At 37.7% G+C, this 14,165-nt stretch overlaps 1 protein-coding gene across 1 annotated transcript in view; it reads right to left on the reverse strand.

Moving 5' to 3' along the window:
* Positions 1–3,804, reverse strand: part of olfm1b (olfactomedin 1b) — a 52,471-nt gene extending 48,667 nt beyond the window's left edge. Inside the window, exon 1 of the mRNA XM_057818788.1 lies at positions 3,384–3,804. Coding sequence (XP_057674771.1) covers positions 3,384–3,449 — 66 coding nt within the window. The 5' untranslated portion in view covers positions 3,450–3,804. The remainder of the gene's footprint in view (positions 1–3,383) is intronic.
* Between the last annotated feature and the right edge of the window lie 10,361 nt (positions 3,805–14,165).

Raw genomic sequence — 14,165 nt, forward strand, 5'->3', positions numbered from 1 at the left:
ATTAATTATTGACATCAACAATGGCGAGCTACTACTTTATTTTTTGATTGAACATTTTACAAATTTTATTAAAACGAAAACAATAAGAGGGGTTTTAATATAAAATTTCGATAACTTTTACTAACATTTATCTCTTAAGAACTACAAGTCTTTCTATCCATGGATTGCTTTAACGTTAATATTGTTAATGCCATCTTGTTGATTTATTGTTATAATAAACAAATACAGTACTTATGTACAGTGTTGAATGTATATATCAGTCTTGTGTCTTATCTTTCCATTCCAACAATAATTTACAGAAAAATATGGCATATTTTATAGATGGTTTGAATTGCGATTAATTACGATTAATTAATTTTTAAGCTGTGATTAACTCGATTAAAAATTTTAGTCGTTTGACAGCACTAATATATGTATATAAATATATGTGTGTGTGTATGCAGTATTTTTGGACTATAAGGTGTACCTGACTATTGGTCGCCTTCCTATAGTCCGAAAATTGCAGTATTTTGAAGAATATTTTAGCTTTTTCGTGATGTCAAATAAGCATTGAAAAACGCAAACCGTATTGGATTTTAGTTGACGAGCTATGTCATGCCAAAAAATTGGTGTGACCTTTAAATGATCGCTATCAATGGTCGCGGATGAGTTGAATTCTGATTTGTAGTAATATCAAACTTTTTCCCAGACAATGTTTTTTAATTGTGATATAGTGGCAAGCATTCAAATGGATTCAACCTCTGTTGCTGTTAATGGAATAGCTATTGAATTAAACATTATAGGCCATTTAAGTCATTGGCTAGTATTGACGGCGCAAACATCCAATCCATTTTGACAGCAAAGTGGAATCAAAATGGATTTGATGTCTGTCATTGTCAGTGGCATGTAATCATCAAATATCATCAAATAAAAAAATAAAATAAAAACATAAGGCCTGTTCGGTCCCTGAGGGGCACTGATGGGATCTGGTTTGGTGGCCTCAGCATTTCATCTCTGCTTTTTGCAGATGATGTGGTGCTGTTGGCTTCATTAAGCCATGATCTCCAACTCTCACTGGAGTGTTCTGCAGCTGAGAGTGAAGCAGTCGGGATGAAGATCAGCACCTCCAAATCCGAGACTGTGGGCCTCAGTCGGAAAAGGGTGGCGTGCCCTCTGCGGGTCGGGGATAAGATCCCGCCCAAAGTAGAGGAGTTCAAGTATCTTGGGGTCTTGTTCACGAGTGAGGGTAGGAGGAAGCGGGAGATCGACAGGCAGATTGGTGTACCGTTTTGGTGAAGAAGCAGCTGTTGCAAAAGCCGAAGTTCTCATTTTACCAGTCAATTCATGTTCATACCATAACTTATGGTCACTAGCTTTGGGTCGTGACCGAAAGAACAAGATCCCAGATACAAGCGGCCGAAATTAGTTTCTTCAGCAGGATGTTTGGGCTCTCCATTAGAGATAGGGGGAGAAGCGCAGTCATCCGGGAGGGACTTAGAGTCGAGCCGCTACTCCTTCGCATTAAGAGGATCCAGCTGAGGTGGCTCGGGCATCTGGTTCGGATGTCTCCAGGACACCTCCTTGGAGAGGTGTTCTGGGCACGTCCCACCGGCGGGAGGCCCCGCGGACAACCCAGGACATGCTGGAGAGACTGTCTCTCTGCTTGGGAATGCCTTGGGAAGGAGCCGGTTGAAGTGGCTCAGGAGAGGGCTTCCCTGCTAAAGCTGCTTCCCCCGCGACCTGACCCCAGATTAAGCGGTAGATAATGGATGGATGGATAAAGATTAATTCTGTGTTATTGGTATGGTATTACATTTTTTAAAACCAATTTTATGATGAATTTTGTTTTTATTCACATTGAAGTTTTCATTCTATTTATTCATATACAGTATATATATATATATATATATATATATATATATATATATATATGAAAGCCTTCAAGATTCTCAAAAGCTGACAGTGCGCCTTATGCATGGATAAATATTGATTAATCATGGAATGCCATTCCCTCTAGCGCAGCTCTATCTAAGTTGATGCATAATGCAACCCCCAACCACCACTACAACTACTACTACTGCGCTTTATAATACGGTACACCCTACATATTAAAACAGTTAGAAAATGGGCCATTCGTTTGAGGTGCACCTTATACGCCAGTGTGCCTTATAATGTGGAAAAAATGGTGTGTGTGTGTTTTATATATATATATATATATATATATATATATATATATATATATATATTTTTTTTTTTTTCCCCTGACACTTAAGACCTTTAACCCTTTATAGGTCAAGTGACTGTTTATAGTCATGTAAAAAGAACTTAAATGTTAGCAAATCTTTTTTTTTTTTTTTTTTTTTTTTTAAATTTGTATTGCATAATGCAACGACAACCACTACTGTACCTTAAAATGAGGTGCGTCCAATAAAACAGTTTGAAAATAGGCCATTCATTGGAGGTGACTCTTATACGCCAGTGCACCTCATAATGTGAAAAATATGGTGTGTGCGTGTTTATATATATATATATTTTTTTTTTTTTTTCTGACACTTAAGATCTTTTACCCTTTATATGACAAGTGACCGTTTATAGTCATTTAAAAATAACTTAAATGTTTGCAATTCTTATATATATATTTTTTTCCTGATTTTATTGTATTGCATAACACAACCACAACCACTACTACTGCACCTTATAATGTGGTGTGCCCAATATATGAAAACAGTTTGAAAATAGGAAAATAGGCCATTCATTGAAAGTCCGACTTCTACGCTGATGAGGTTTATGGTGGGAAAATATGGTGTGTGTGAATACTGTATATATACAGTATATATCAATAAAGTCATGTTGGCTACACTTGTACACCAAATATTAATACAGTATTCTGACCTACATGATGCAAAATGTGATATTCATACGTGGACGCTTTTTTGTTTTTCTAATTAAGAATAGCCACTTGCCCAATGAAGCGTAATGGAAAATTACCACTTAATATTTGCTTTAACTGATATCAATTTATCACTTGCCCAAATATTGCAAACTTTGACTGTATGACGACTCGCGCTGCTGGAAAATTGGGTGTGGGTCACATTTGGGCATACAGTCCCTACAGTATAAACACCCATTTTATGAAGTGTTTACCTTTTGTAGATAACAGATCACCACCTACTAATGTTGTTTACGCGTTAATGGACTGCTTGCAACACCTCCGCCAGTCAATTTGCTTCATTTTCCAGCAGCGATTTCAACATTAGGAAGATTTTTCAACGGCAAGGCTGCGTTCTCTAATCTCATTAAATTCGCTCAGATCTCTTCTCCCGAGCCAATTAAAGGGCCGGATGAGATTTAGAACAGGAAGCGGAATGCAAAATGGCGTTTTCAAGACAAAAACAGGAGCTTACTTGTGTGAGTTCTGTGCCCATGACGATGAGGAGCACCAGTGTAAGGAGCTTGCTGGCGGGCTGCATGTCTCTCGCCTTCCCCGGTGTGAGGATGGAGACCCCCGCACACCCTCACCTCGTCTTTTTTCCCTTCCTCGCGTCTTCTTTTCCGGCGTTGCAGGTGTTGTTTTAGCGCCTTGGTGACCAAACGTGAGCGTACAGTAGCCCCCCCTTTTTCTCAGCAATGATGCGAGCGCAGATGCATCCTTTCGTTTCCGCCGCCCCCTTCCTTCTCCTGCTCTCGTTTTACGCGTCAGGCAGTAGCATTTGGGTCAACGGGTGGTGATGCGTTCCAGAGGGGTGACGGTAACATGCCGTCGACGCTGCCGGTAGGGAGGACTGGTCCAGCGCGAGGTGCCGAGAGCCGGAAGTTGCAGGCTGATGATGGGGAGGAGGGATGCGGGGAGGGAGGATGGGGTGGTCCAACTGGCGCGAGCGGAAAGATGAATGACTACGGAATCGAAAGAGGTCAATTAGGAAGAGGTGAAGAGGGAAAAAATGTACGAGAAAACAATAAGTTGGGATTTTAGGGAAATTGAGTCTTTTCTTTTTTAATCAGTAAAGTCTGTTTTCATCTACAGTTGTAATTTTTCTGCCTTTTTTAATGTTTTCATGGAAAAATTATAATTGATTTTTTTTCCAAACCCTTGCAGGGTATTGATATAGATCATTGACTGCCATTGACGGTGTAACGTTCATTCCCCCCCATCCCACCCTCCTAATATTAATAATACTATGAAAAGAAAAAACAACTTTAGAGCATTACATGATCGGTGTACATTTCTGTTTATATTGAAGGTACCTTCGCATGTAATTCAAAAGCAACCATCTATGTTAATGCTTTTTTTAGATGGGGTTTTGCCTCACTAAGGCCCAGATAGTAAAACTCCTCAACCTTATTTTTTTTCTTTCTTTCGTAATCTCATTCTCCATGTTTTTTCGGTGCGTCAAATCGAATAATTTACACATAAAAAATTCCAGGACGATAAGGGGCATAAAAGTAGTATACAGAATTTGGTAAATACTTACGATTCCCCCCAAATTCACCAAAATCTTTCCCATTCATTTCTTTAGGGATGCCATTGACAGCCATGCACGTCCAAATTACCCATTCATTTGCAATGGCAAGAAAACATGGGTGGCTGTGATTTTTGAACAAAACCTTACCATAATAACCTATTGACATTCAACTTGCGCCCGGGTAAGTCGATGCCATTGACAGCCATGCACGTCCATGCTTTTGGCAGCCATCTAGTCTTTCTCAATGACTGCCATGTTTGTCGATGCCATTGACAGCAGTGTGCGTCCATGTCTTTGACGGCCATATATGTTGATTTTATCGACGCCAATGTACTTGGATTCCATTGACACATATTTAACACGATGCCATTGACAGACGTGTGCGTCAAAGTGTCAACAGGAAATGACCTGATATCGACAGGAAGTGACCCCGAAATGTCCCCAAATCCACAGGAAGTGACCTGAAATCAGCAGGATGTGATGGGTTTGCCTGCGAAAGTCAAACTACGTTGCAATTTCTCCAGAAATTGCATTTTATTGTTTAATTTCATTAACCTAGTTTTTATTAGCGTTTTATTCATTTATCTATAAATGTATTTATAATTGTTAGAAAGTATATAATAATGTTTAATGATTGATATATATATATATAATTAATAAATCCTATATAATTAAAGGTATTTAGTGTAAAAAAGATGTCATTTGTTCAATAAATGGTTAAAGATCTTAAATTTCACATGTCAAACAAAAATACAGGATAATGTCTTAATTTTTGGCATTTATTTAATTTATACTGTATAAAGTTGCCTTTTTTTTTTTTTTTTTTTTTTTTTTTTGCAAAGATGTTGCAATAATAATAAGAAAGTATTTTTTTATTGCTTTGTTTTTATAAATCTTAAAAGGGAAATACTTTGTTGTAAGTTTTCCCTCATCAGTTCAGCTCTATTTACATCCAAAATAATTACTATGAATAATAAAAGAATAGTTACCCCCCCAACCTCTCATGAACAACATTTGAATCTTACGAGACTAAGCCTCCAAATTTTAATAGAATTAACTAATTATAGGGACAAGACCTCATTCATATTGTTAATTATAATAAAGCACCATTTATTCCCTTACAAACGAGCGAATGTTCATGATATTTACTCTATAGATAAGATTTTATATTGTAGATTTACAAAGGAAAACATCAATCTTCCAAGAATAAATTTGCAATCTGTTTTGTTGTTTTTTTTTTCTTCTTCATAAGTGTGACATTTACAAGAATAGAAAAACTCTTTTCTTTCAAAGTAAATTATATTTTGAATACTCAAAAAGGTGCATTATAAGAATATTTTTTAATATATATTTACAATTTTACATTAAGTACAATCCAATTTTTTAAATAAATTTCTTGCATACTTTTTTTTTTCCAGAATAAAGTGTGAATAAATTTGAAATCTGAAATATCAGACTTTAATTTTATGTTTGAGCGACATGTGAGCATTCCGAAGAATCCTTTTTCCGTCCAGAACAGACAGTCGAAATGGAAGGAAGGAAGAAGCCGTTTTAAATTTAGGCCCCCTGACAGATTTTTCTCTTGGGTTCCTAGGCGTGCTGCCATTACTTCCCCCTTTCATCACTTTGCCCTCCACTGGCACATCCTCTTCTTCTCCTCCATCCCTGCTGCTGTACTGCTGCTTCATTCACTGCATCGGCCCTGATTAGTTCCGTGTTAACAAGCGGCGCGCCATCCAGTGATTTATGATGAATATGAAAGCAGAACGGAGGACTGAGGAGGCCATTATTGCCTCGTCCATCCGTCCCTCTGCCGTGAACATGACGACTTGTTTGTTCTAAACGACCTTTTGAAATGTCATCAACATCATTGCAGTGCTGCAAACTATCTATTACAGTACGTATTATCTCTCGTACATGGTATTTTTTATAATAAGCGGAAAAAACTTGAATTTATCGTGTACGAAACTTTCGTATCTTGAGGTATCACTGTAATGAAATTATACACGTTGATTTCAACTTGTCAAATTTTGACCCCTTGACTGTTTAAGTGACTAGCCCCATCTAGTGTTGAAGCTGCAACGTTCAACAAATGTACACTGAACACTAGCTTCTTGTGCAGGCCATATTCAATATTTTCATAATGCGAGTCAGTAAAAACTGGTGGCACATGGGCTGCAATTTGAACAACCCTGTACTAAAGTTTTAGAATACTAAATTACAGGAATTTGAATCTCTCAATTTTCATTTGAAAGATATGTGTAGATTTGCTTTTGCTATGGAGGTTATCTCAACGTCGCCCTGTGTGATGTTTCGTCTCGCTAACATTGGTGCGTCGCTAACCTGGTTTAATTTGATTAACTTGGCACGCTGCCACGGACGGCTCAATGATTACTGCGTGTGCCAAGAGCGGTCGTTATTATACAGTGCTTTAGCAATCGGCGTGGCGACATTTTCATCTTTTCCGTTGTGCGCGAATATGACTGTAGGCTAACCGTCATCCTTGTTCAATTAATGAAAAAAAAGTCAACGTCCTGCTTCTCCTTGTATTCATTAGCGTAATGTGTTTGCTTGCGGCTGTTCAGTCAAAGAGGTTGTTGAACATCTCTTAAAGGTGCTATGAAATACAATAGCAAGCGACTTTGAAATGATAGCAGATCCTATTTTGGACACAAATCGATCCATAAAAGAGACAGAAAAAGCTAAGTAATGTAATTACATCCTAATTACTCTTACTTTCCCAGCTGCCTTGGCCCCGCCCACTAAAAAATCTCCAAACAGAGAATGTTACACCCAGAATGAGCTGCAGATTTATATTGTCACTTGTATATGGCGGAAAACACGGACAAGACTGAAAAAGCAGTTTCTGCTAACTGTATCTGAAACCGCTGTATTTTAAGCCAAAATAACTGTTGTGTTCGATAGAACAATATGTCTATATGCTGCCATAGCAGATTCATTGCGCATTAAGCCCCTGAACTATTTTTAATTTGTCTATTTTACCCTAAAAACCCCCGTTTACAGACGTCGAGCAACCGCTTTTGTTTCAACCCAGCCATAAAAAGCTCAGTAATCATATTTATTATTCGAAATGTTGAATTCGAAATTAAAATCATTAATTGATGTCTAATTTTTTTTTTTTTTTTTTAATACTCAATAAAAAAATATTCACTCGCATATTTTAAACCTTTAAAAAAAATTACGTCACAATGAAAAAATGGTGTCTGTAAAAAGTAAGCCTGAGAACGATAAACCGAGACAACCGGGTATCCGGTTTTACAGGTGAGAGATACAGCTGTATCGATAGTAAAGTTACCATTCGACAGTAATAATCCATTAAATATTCAATGAACCGATAGTAGAGATAGAATTCGGCTATCGTGAGCACAAGAATCGGCTTCTGATGCCTAGTTCAATGCATTGTTTGTTCATTTGTGTCATTCACCCCACAGCGCACTTAGATTGTGACCGCCGTCGTGGTTGCCTCAACTTCCCATTCATTTCAGCAAAACCACTAGTAGTCGCCGTCATTACCCAATCGTCACAGGCGTGTCATAACAACGCGAGAGCTAACAAAACCACTGTAACTCACGCTCCGTAGCGTTTTCTTCACAGCCCAAAACGAAACTAATAGTGGCAACGAAGCAACATGCTAAAACAATGGACAGTTTGCGCACCACGCCAGCGACGTGCAGCGATTGATTTTCAACGCACCCAGGAAAACAAAAGTCGGACTTTGAAGTGACGAAGGCAGCCAGATCTGTTCGCATGGGATAGAGTTAGTGTGAACTGTGAAGCGGTACAGAGATCGTGAGTTTTTAACACTGAAAAATAACCCACTACAATGGTGGAAAGGGCAGCATATTGTTTCCACGAAACGCAGTCTACTTAAAAATGAAAATGTGGATCAGTTGATCTTCCTCAAGAAAAATCTGCCCTTCAAAAAAGATAGACACTGATGAGGAATAAAAAAAAACGTGGAAGCACAGGCATAAGTGAATGACTTTGCTGTGTATAAGTAATGATTATAGACCTGTCTGTCTAAAATAAAATGTTGATTCCCCCAGTTATACCAGTGTTAAAGCATAATTTATTTATGATAACACTAGCAGGTTTTTTTTTTTTTTTTTTCTAGAGCTGCTGCATATAATTAATATTTTTTGCTTGTAAGATGTTTGTTGAAAGTTTGCACTTAAATTACTTACCTATTGTGGTCAAAACACCAGGAAATGCAGTAATTAAATTACTGCACTTTGTTGTCTGTCACTGGAGTTTTATTATCAATCCTAGCCAACAAAATGACGGTCATATAGTAAGCCTTATTTTTTTTCCTCATAAAAAAATAAAACATAACATTGGTATGAAATTTTGTTGTTTAATTTTGCTATTAAAAATGTAGGTCTTTTTAATATTTTTAAACTACTGTACGAACACAGAAAACAAATGTTTACTATCGTATCGTTTTCACTCTGGATCGAACCGTATCATTCTTAAACTGTATCGAATCGTATCGAATCGCTCGGCCCTAAAAATGTATCGTTTTTTAATCAAATCGTAACTTGTGTATCTAGATACATATCGAATCGGCTTCATGCCAGAGATTCCCAACCCTAGTAAAAAGCTCACAATATCTACCTCATAACTATCGCTTAATTGTATTTTTTTTGTTACTGTCGCATTTTCTCCGATATGATATATGATAAATAATCGATCCAAACAAAGAAAAATTGGAAATAAAAACGTTTAAAAGGGTAAATATATGAAAAAGAACATCTCGACCACTCCTTGATGTCTGCGATTTCTGCATACCGACCCTTGTTATATTACCATGTTTTACCCATAAAATCTAAAAAAAATCCAGCTGTGGCCATTCACAGCTGTGTCTTGACACTCAGTGGTACATACTACATGGAGTTTTTGGATCGAAACAAGGTAAGTACGCGATAATATCTCGTTAAAGTCGTGGCGTCTTTAATTCTGCTCTTCCATGTTCTCACCTCCAGATAGGGTTTCGCTGTTTAATTTTTAAAATATTTTTAAAATGCCGTCCTGTTCAAAATATTTCTTCCCCCAGAAAAATTGAGATTTTAAGCTTTCCAATGATGTATCACACATGCATATCGGACAATTTTGAAAGTTGGCCAAATTGGGGGACTCAGAGCAGAACTTCAAGTCACCGCAGTGTTTTCCGCCATATATTATGTAGCCTTTTACACTCAGTCAAAGCAATTATGCATTCACATTCTGATTAATTTTAACATATACCGTTTGGTGTCATAAAAGTAAGCCCAGTTATATTAGTCCTTTGAAGAACACAACGGCGTAACACGATCCCCCTTAGTCTACTCAAGTCTTTGATAATCAAATAAGGGGAAGTCACAGACAACCCCCCGAACTGTTAAAGTAAAGTAAACGCCCACTAGAGTGTAAAACGTGACATATTTATTGGAGTCAGATTCTGAAACGCGTGTGCCTCATTCATTAAAGCTTTTGTTGATTGTTTGACCGCACCCTGAGACTCTCAGTATTTGTGTGTCGATTGTGTTTTTATTATAGCCTCCACGCGCGGCGTTATTGGTACGAGGTTAAGAGCCAACGGCAACAAATGCTATCCATCGGAACGCTATTCTTTGTCTCTTTCTACCCAATTGTAACGGGCCAGCGGATTGCGACGGATTGCTCACTAACTTCACTTCCGCTCTTCCTCTTTTTTGACATTTTTTCACCATTTCATAGCATCTTAAAGAGTCTTTTTCGTTTTCACTCTTTTTTCTGCTTTGAAACTGAACTCCTGGACAGTGTTGTTAATCTTACTTTAAAAAAGTAATTAGTTACAAATTACTTCTCCTAAAAATTAATTGCGTAACTCAGTTACCTGAATGTAAGAGTAATTAGTTACTTGGCAAAGTAACTGGTGATCATTTTCATGTTTTGTTTTGTTTTTTCTCAAAAACAAAACAAAACAAAAAAACATAGGTCACACTAAGTGAAGTTTAAAAGGTTTTTGGGACAATTGGCCCGAGCCCAATTCTTTACCCTAATTTACCCTTTACCCTGAATCAACCGTTAAAAATTGTTAAAATTGCTCCCATTATTGCATTAGTTCCCTTCTGTCTACTTTTGACATGTGTAAGTTTTAAAACTGTTTCATCATTTAAAGATAGATTCAAGTCAAGATTTTGCCTATTTAGGAGTATTTTAGATAAAAAGTTACTTAGGTTCGCTAGGAAGGTTCTCTTCTTAAGAAGTCTACTGCTTTAAAATGGCGGCTGTTTACTAACACATCTAGGCCCTATACAGTACATGTTGCTAACGCCGCCGTGTCTGTCATGTCGCATCTAGTTCTATATATATGTATGTATGTGATATCTACCATGTCTACCATGGCTGCGTTCCAATCACGGTTTGAGTTGCCCTCAATCACTTGCCCTGAGCACTTGCGATGACGTCACACTGAGGCCACTTGGAGGGTGGAGGGAAAGTGGGCGGAGCTGGAGCAAAAGACGTAAATGAAACACACCTGCCCTCGTTCACTCACAGGCAAGAAAATCATGGAACAACCACAAGGTGTTGGAGTAGCGCTATACTGCCTATTTCAAATCGGTAGCGTCTGCAGAAATTCTTCATAAGGGTGGTCAAATGGGGCCACTTAAAACCTTGGGGTGGCATACCCAAAAATAAAGGCCAAAATTTCAGGTTTTTACTAAGTTGTAGTATTAAATAGGCCAGTCGAAAATTTAGACACACCTTCTGATATAATTTTGTTGATGGTATTATATTGTTTATTGTATACTATTATAATGTGTTAATGTACATAGTCCATAATAGTCCAGTCATAATTTTGAGTTCCGCAGCTACTACAATCTGACATTATAATGACGAGACGGGTGACCAGTAGGGTAGCCAACAAATTCATTGGGGGGAGCCGTGGCCAGGCCTCGCCACCCCCTGGTGGCACCATAATTCAACATCGCACAAAATATACATGCGACTCATGTCAATAAGCCGGAGAAGTATTCTGCGCTTGATGGCAATACGTTGGTACCTGGGAATTATCAGAATTATAAGTTTTGTATCAAATTTTATTTGGGCATTTCATAATTTATTTGTCTATACCTTACAATCCGTAAACAAATTTGTTGTTCAAATACATTTAACCAATTTGAAGTTTAAGTTCAGTCCCTCCCAACGCCATTTGATTGACAGACCATTCCTTTTGTTAAAAGCAAAACAGAAAAGGCAAGCGAAATAGAAACATCTATGAAAAAAATTTTCATTGTTGTTTCCTTTTCTTTACTGGTAAAAGTGAAACTCAATAAAAAAGTAACTTTAGTCTTTATTTATTCATTTATTTCTCTATGTTTATTTATTTATTTTATTTTGGCACTCCTGTGATTCCATACGTCCTGCCATAACTGCCACATACAGTCCAATTTTTAAAAAAATTTAATTCATTAACAACAATGATAAATTTTACAATTCCAAAGGCAGTTTGGTATCACATTCAAACACAGTGCTGGCTCCTCCATTCATTTTATTCTTCTTTGGTGGTAAATAGACAGCAGCCAACGGTATTTGAGCTTCACTATCACCACCGCATGGACATATTTTCCGTGTACCACTGCAATGCATTGTGGGATACAGGCAGTGTTGTTACTAAGTAACGCGTTACTGTAATCTGATTACTTTCTTTCAGTAACGAGCAATCTAACGCGTTAGTTTTTCCAAGCCAGTAATCTGATTAAAGTTAGTTTCCTCAGTAACTGTGCGTTACTATTTTGTTTTTGCCTCATACTGTATGTAGAATGAAGAATACTGTAGTCATGTACGAAGAGCATTTGAATAGAAAATACCGCATTTGAGTTTGGGAGTGACATCACATCTCACGTTTTCTCATCGGAAAAAAACGGGTCACGTGCAGTACCATGCTGTATGCGCGCCGTCTGCCACATAGCCTGGCCTATGTTAGCCTTAGGATGCTAACAGTAAAGGAGCCGGAGAGATACAACAAACGGTACAAACAAATGTACGAAGAGCATTTGAATAGAAAATACCGCATTTGAGTTTGGGAGTGACATCACATCTCACGTTTTCTCATCGGAAAAAAACGGGTCACGTGCAGTACCATGCTGTATGCGCGCCGTCTGCCACATAGCCCGGCTACCTATTAAGATGCTAACAGTAAAGGAGCCGGAGAGATACAACAAACGGCTGCATTTGCTCACTGGAGATACAGCCATTACTTCACATATTCGTCCAGTAAAGATGACAAAAATATCTCCGTGCGTTGCAAACTCTGCACTGGCTCAGATGGACTGTCAACCGCTATATACTCGACATCCAATTCAACAAGGAAGCACTTGGAATTACAGCACAACGCGTTGCGAAAAAAACTCAAAACAAGACGACAGGTGACAAGACAGCCAGCAACTAGCCTTTATAATATATGTAATTATGTACATTTTATAGTTAGAGTTTGTAATCGTAGGCGGAGTTTTACATTTGTGGGACTGGGGGGAGAAGCATGTTGAAGACTGAAACGAAAGTCAAAAGTTTGGACACACTTCATAATTTTTGCGTTTTATATATTTTCACTGCTATTGTAAATTCTCACTGAAGACATCAAAACTATGAACAAACATGTGGAATGGCAAAAAAAGTGAAATAACTGAAAGCAGGTTTTGTATTCTACATTCTTCAAAGTATCCACCTTCGAGGTGTCTCCAAACTTTTGGCCAATACTGTACAGTACTAATACTGTATATATATAGTATATATATACACACACACACACATCTTGATACTGTTTGAGTTCAATCAGCTGTTCAAGTTGTTGTTGGTAGCGTTTGAAAGCTTAGGCTTAAAGAAATTCTAAATATCCATCTTGCCTCCTCTGGTGTAGTTTTGGCTAAGCAAAGCAAAGGATAGTCTCAAGGTGCTCGTCACATTATCTGTTCGAAAAATGATTTTGACCTATTATGAAAACTGTACGTTGTAGGATTTTTGTTCATTTCATAAATTTATGTTGTTTTATTGCTTTACAACTTTTATAGACAACATTTTAATGGCTAGGTCTTTATTTCAAAGGGGAAGTTCAGAATTTTTTACCGTGGGCTTCATCTTGGAGTTAGCGGGGATTTAGTTAGTCGTTGGACTTTATTTAAACAAATTTCGTGCAGTTTGTCAGTTATTTGTTAGTTTTAAGGCTCCAGGAAGGCTAAGCTAGGGCGAGTCAGTGGTGGTTGAAATCAACTACATCAACTAATTAAACCCCCGCTAACTCAAAGATGAAGCCTTATGTGAAAAACTCAATTACACGTGATGAAATGTTTGTTATTTTTATGTTGAGGCAGCAAAAGGAGAAAAATTGGTAAAAAGTAACTGATAAGTTTAAAGTAAAGTTTAAAGATACTTTTAAAGTAACTTAGTTACTTTGATAATAACGTAATCAGTAAAGTAACTAGATTACTTTTTTGAAGTGTAATCAGTAATCAGTAATTAAATTACTTTTTTAAGTAATCCATGACAACACTGGATACAGGGAGCTCCGGAGTGACCATAGTTTTTCACTCGATCACTGAGCCCTCTGAGGGTCCATCTCACCAAGTTCACTTCGCTGTTTTGGGAATTGGAAGGGCCCTTAAGGTGCCGGTGGGGATTCCCCCGGGGGGCGGTGGCTAGGGCAAGTGAGCGAGGGCTCATTTAAACCGCAATTGAAACGCA

Source organism: Corythoichthys intestinalis, chromosome 17 (genome assembly GCF_030265065.1).
Source record: "Corythoichthys intestinalis isolate RoL2023-P3 chromosome 17, ASM3026506v1, whole genome shotgun sequence".
NCBI classification, from domain to species: Eukaryota; Metazoa; Chordata; class Actinopteri; order Syngnathiformes; family Syngnathidae; genus Corythoichthys; species Corythoichthys intestinalis.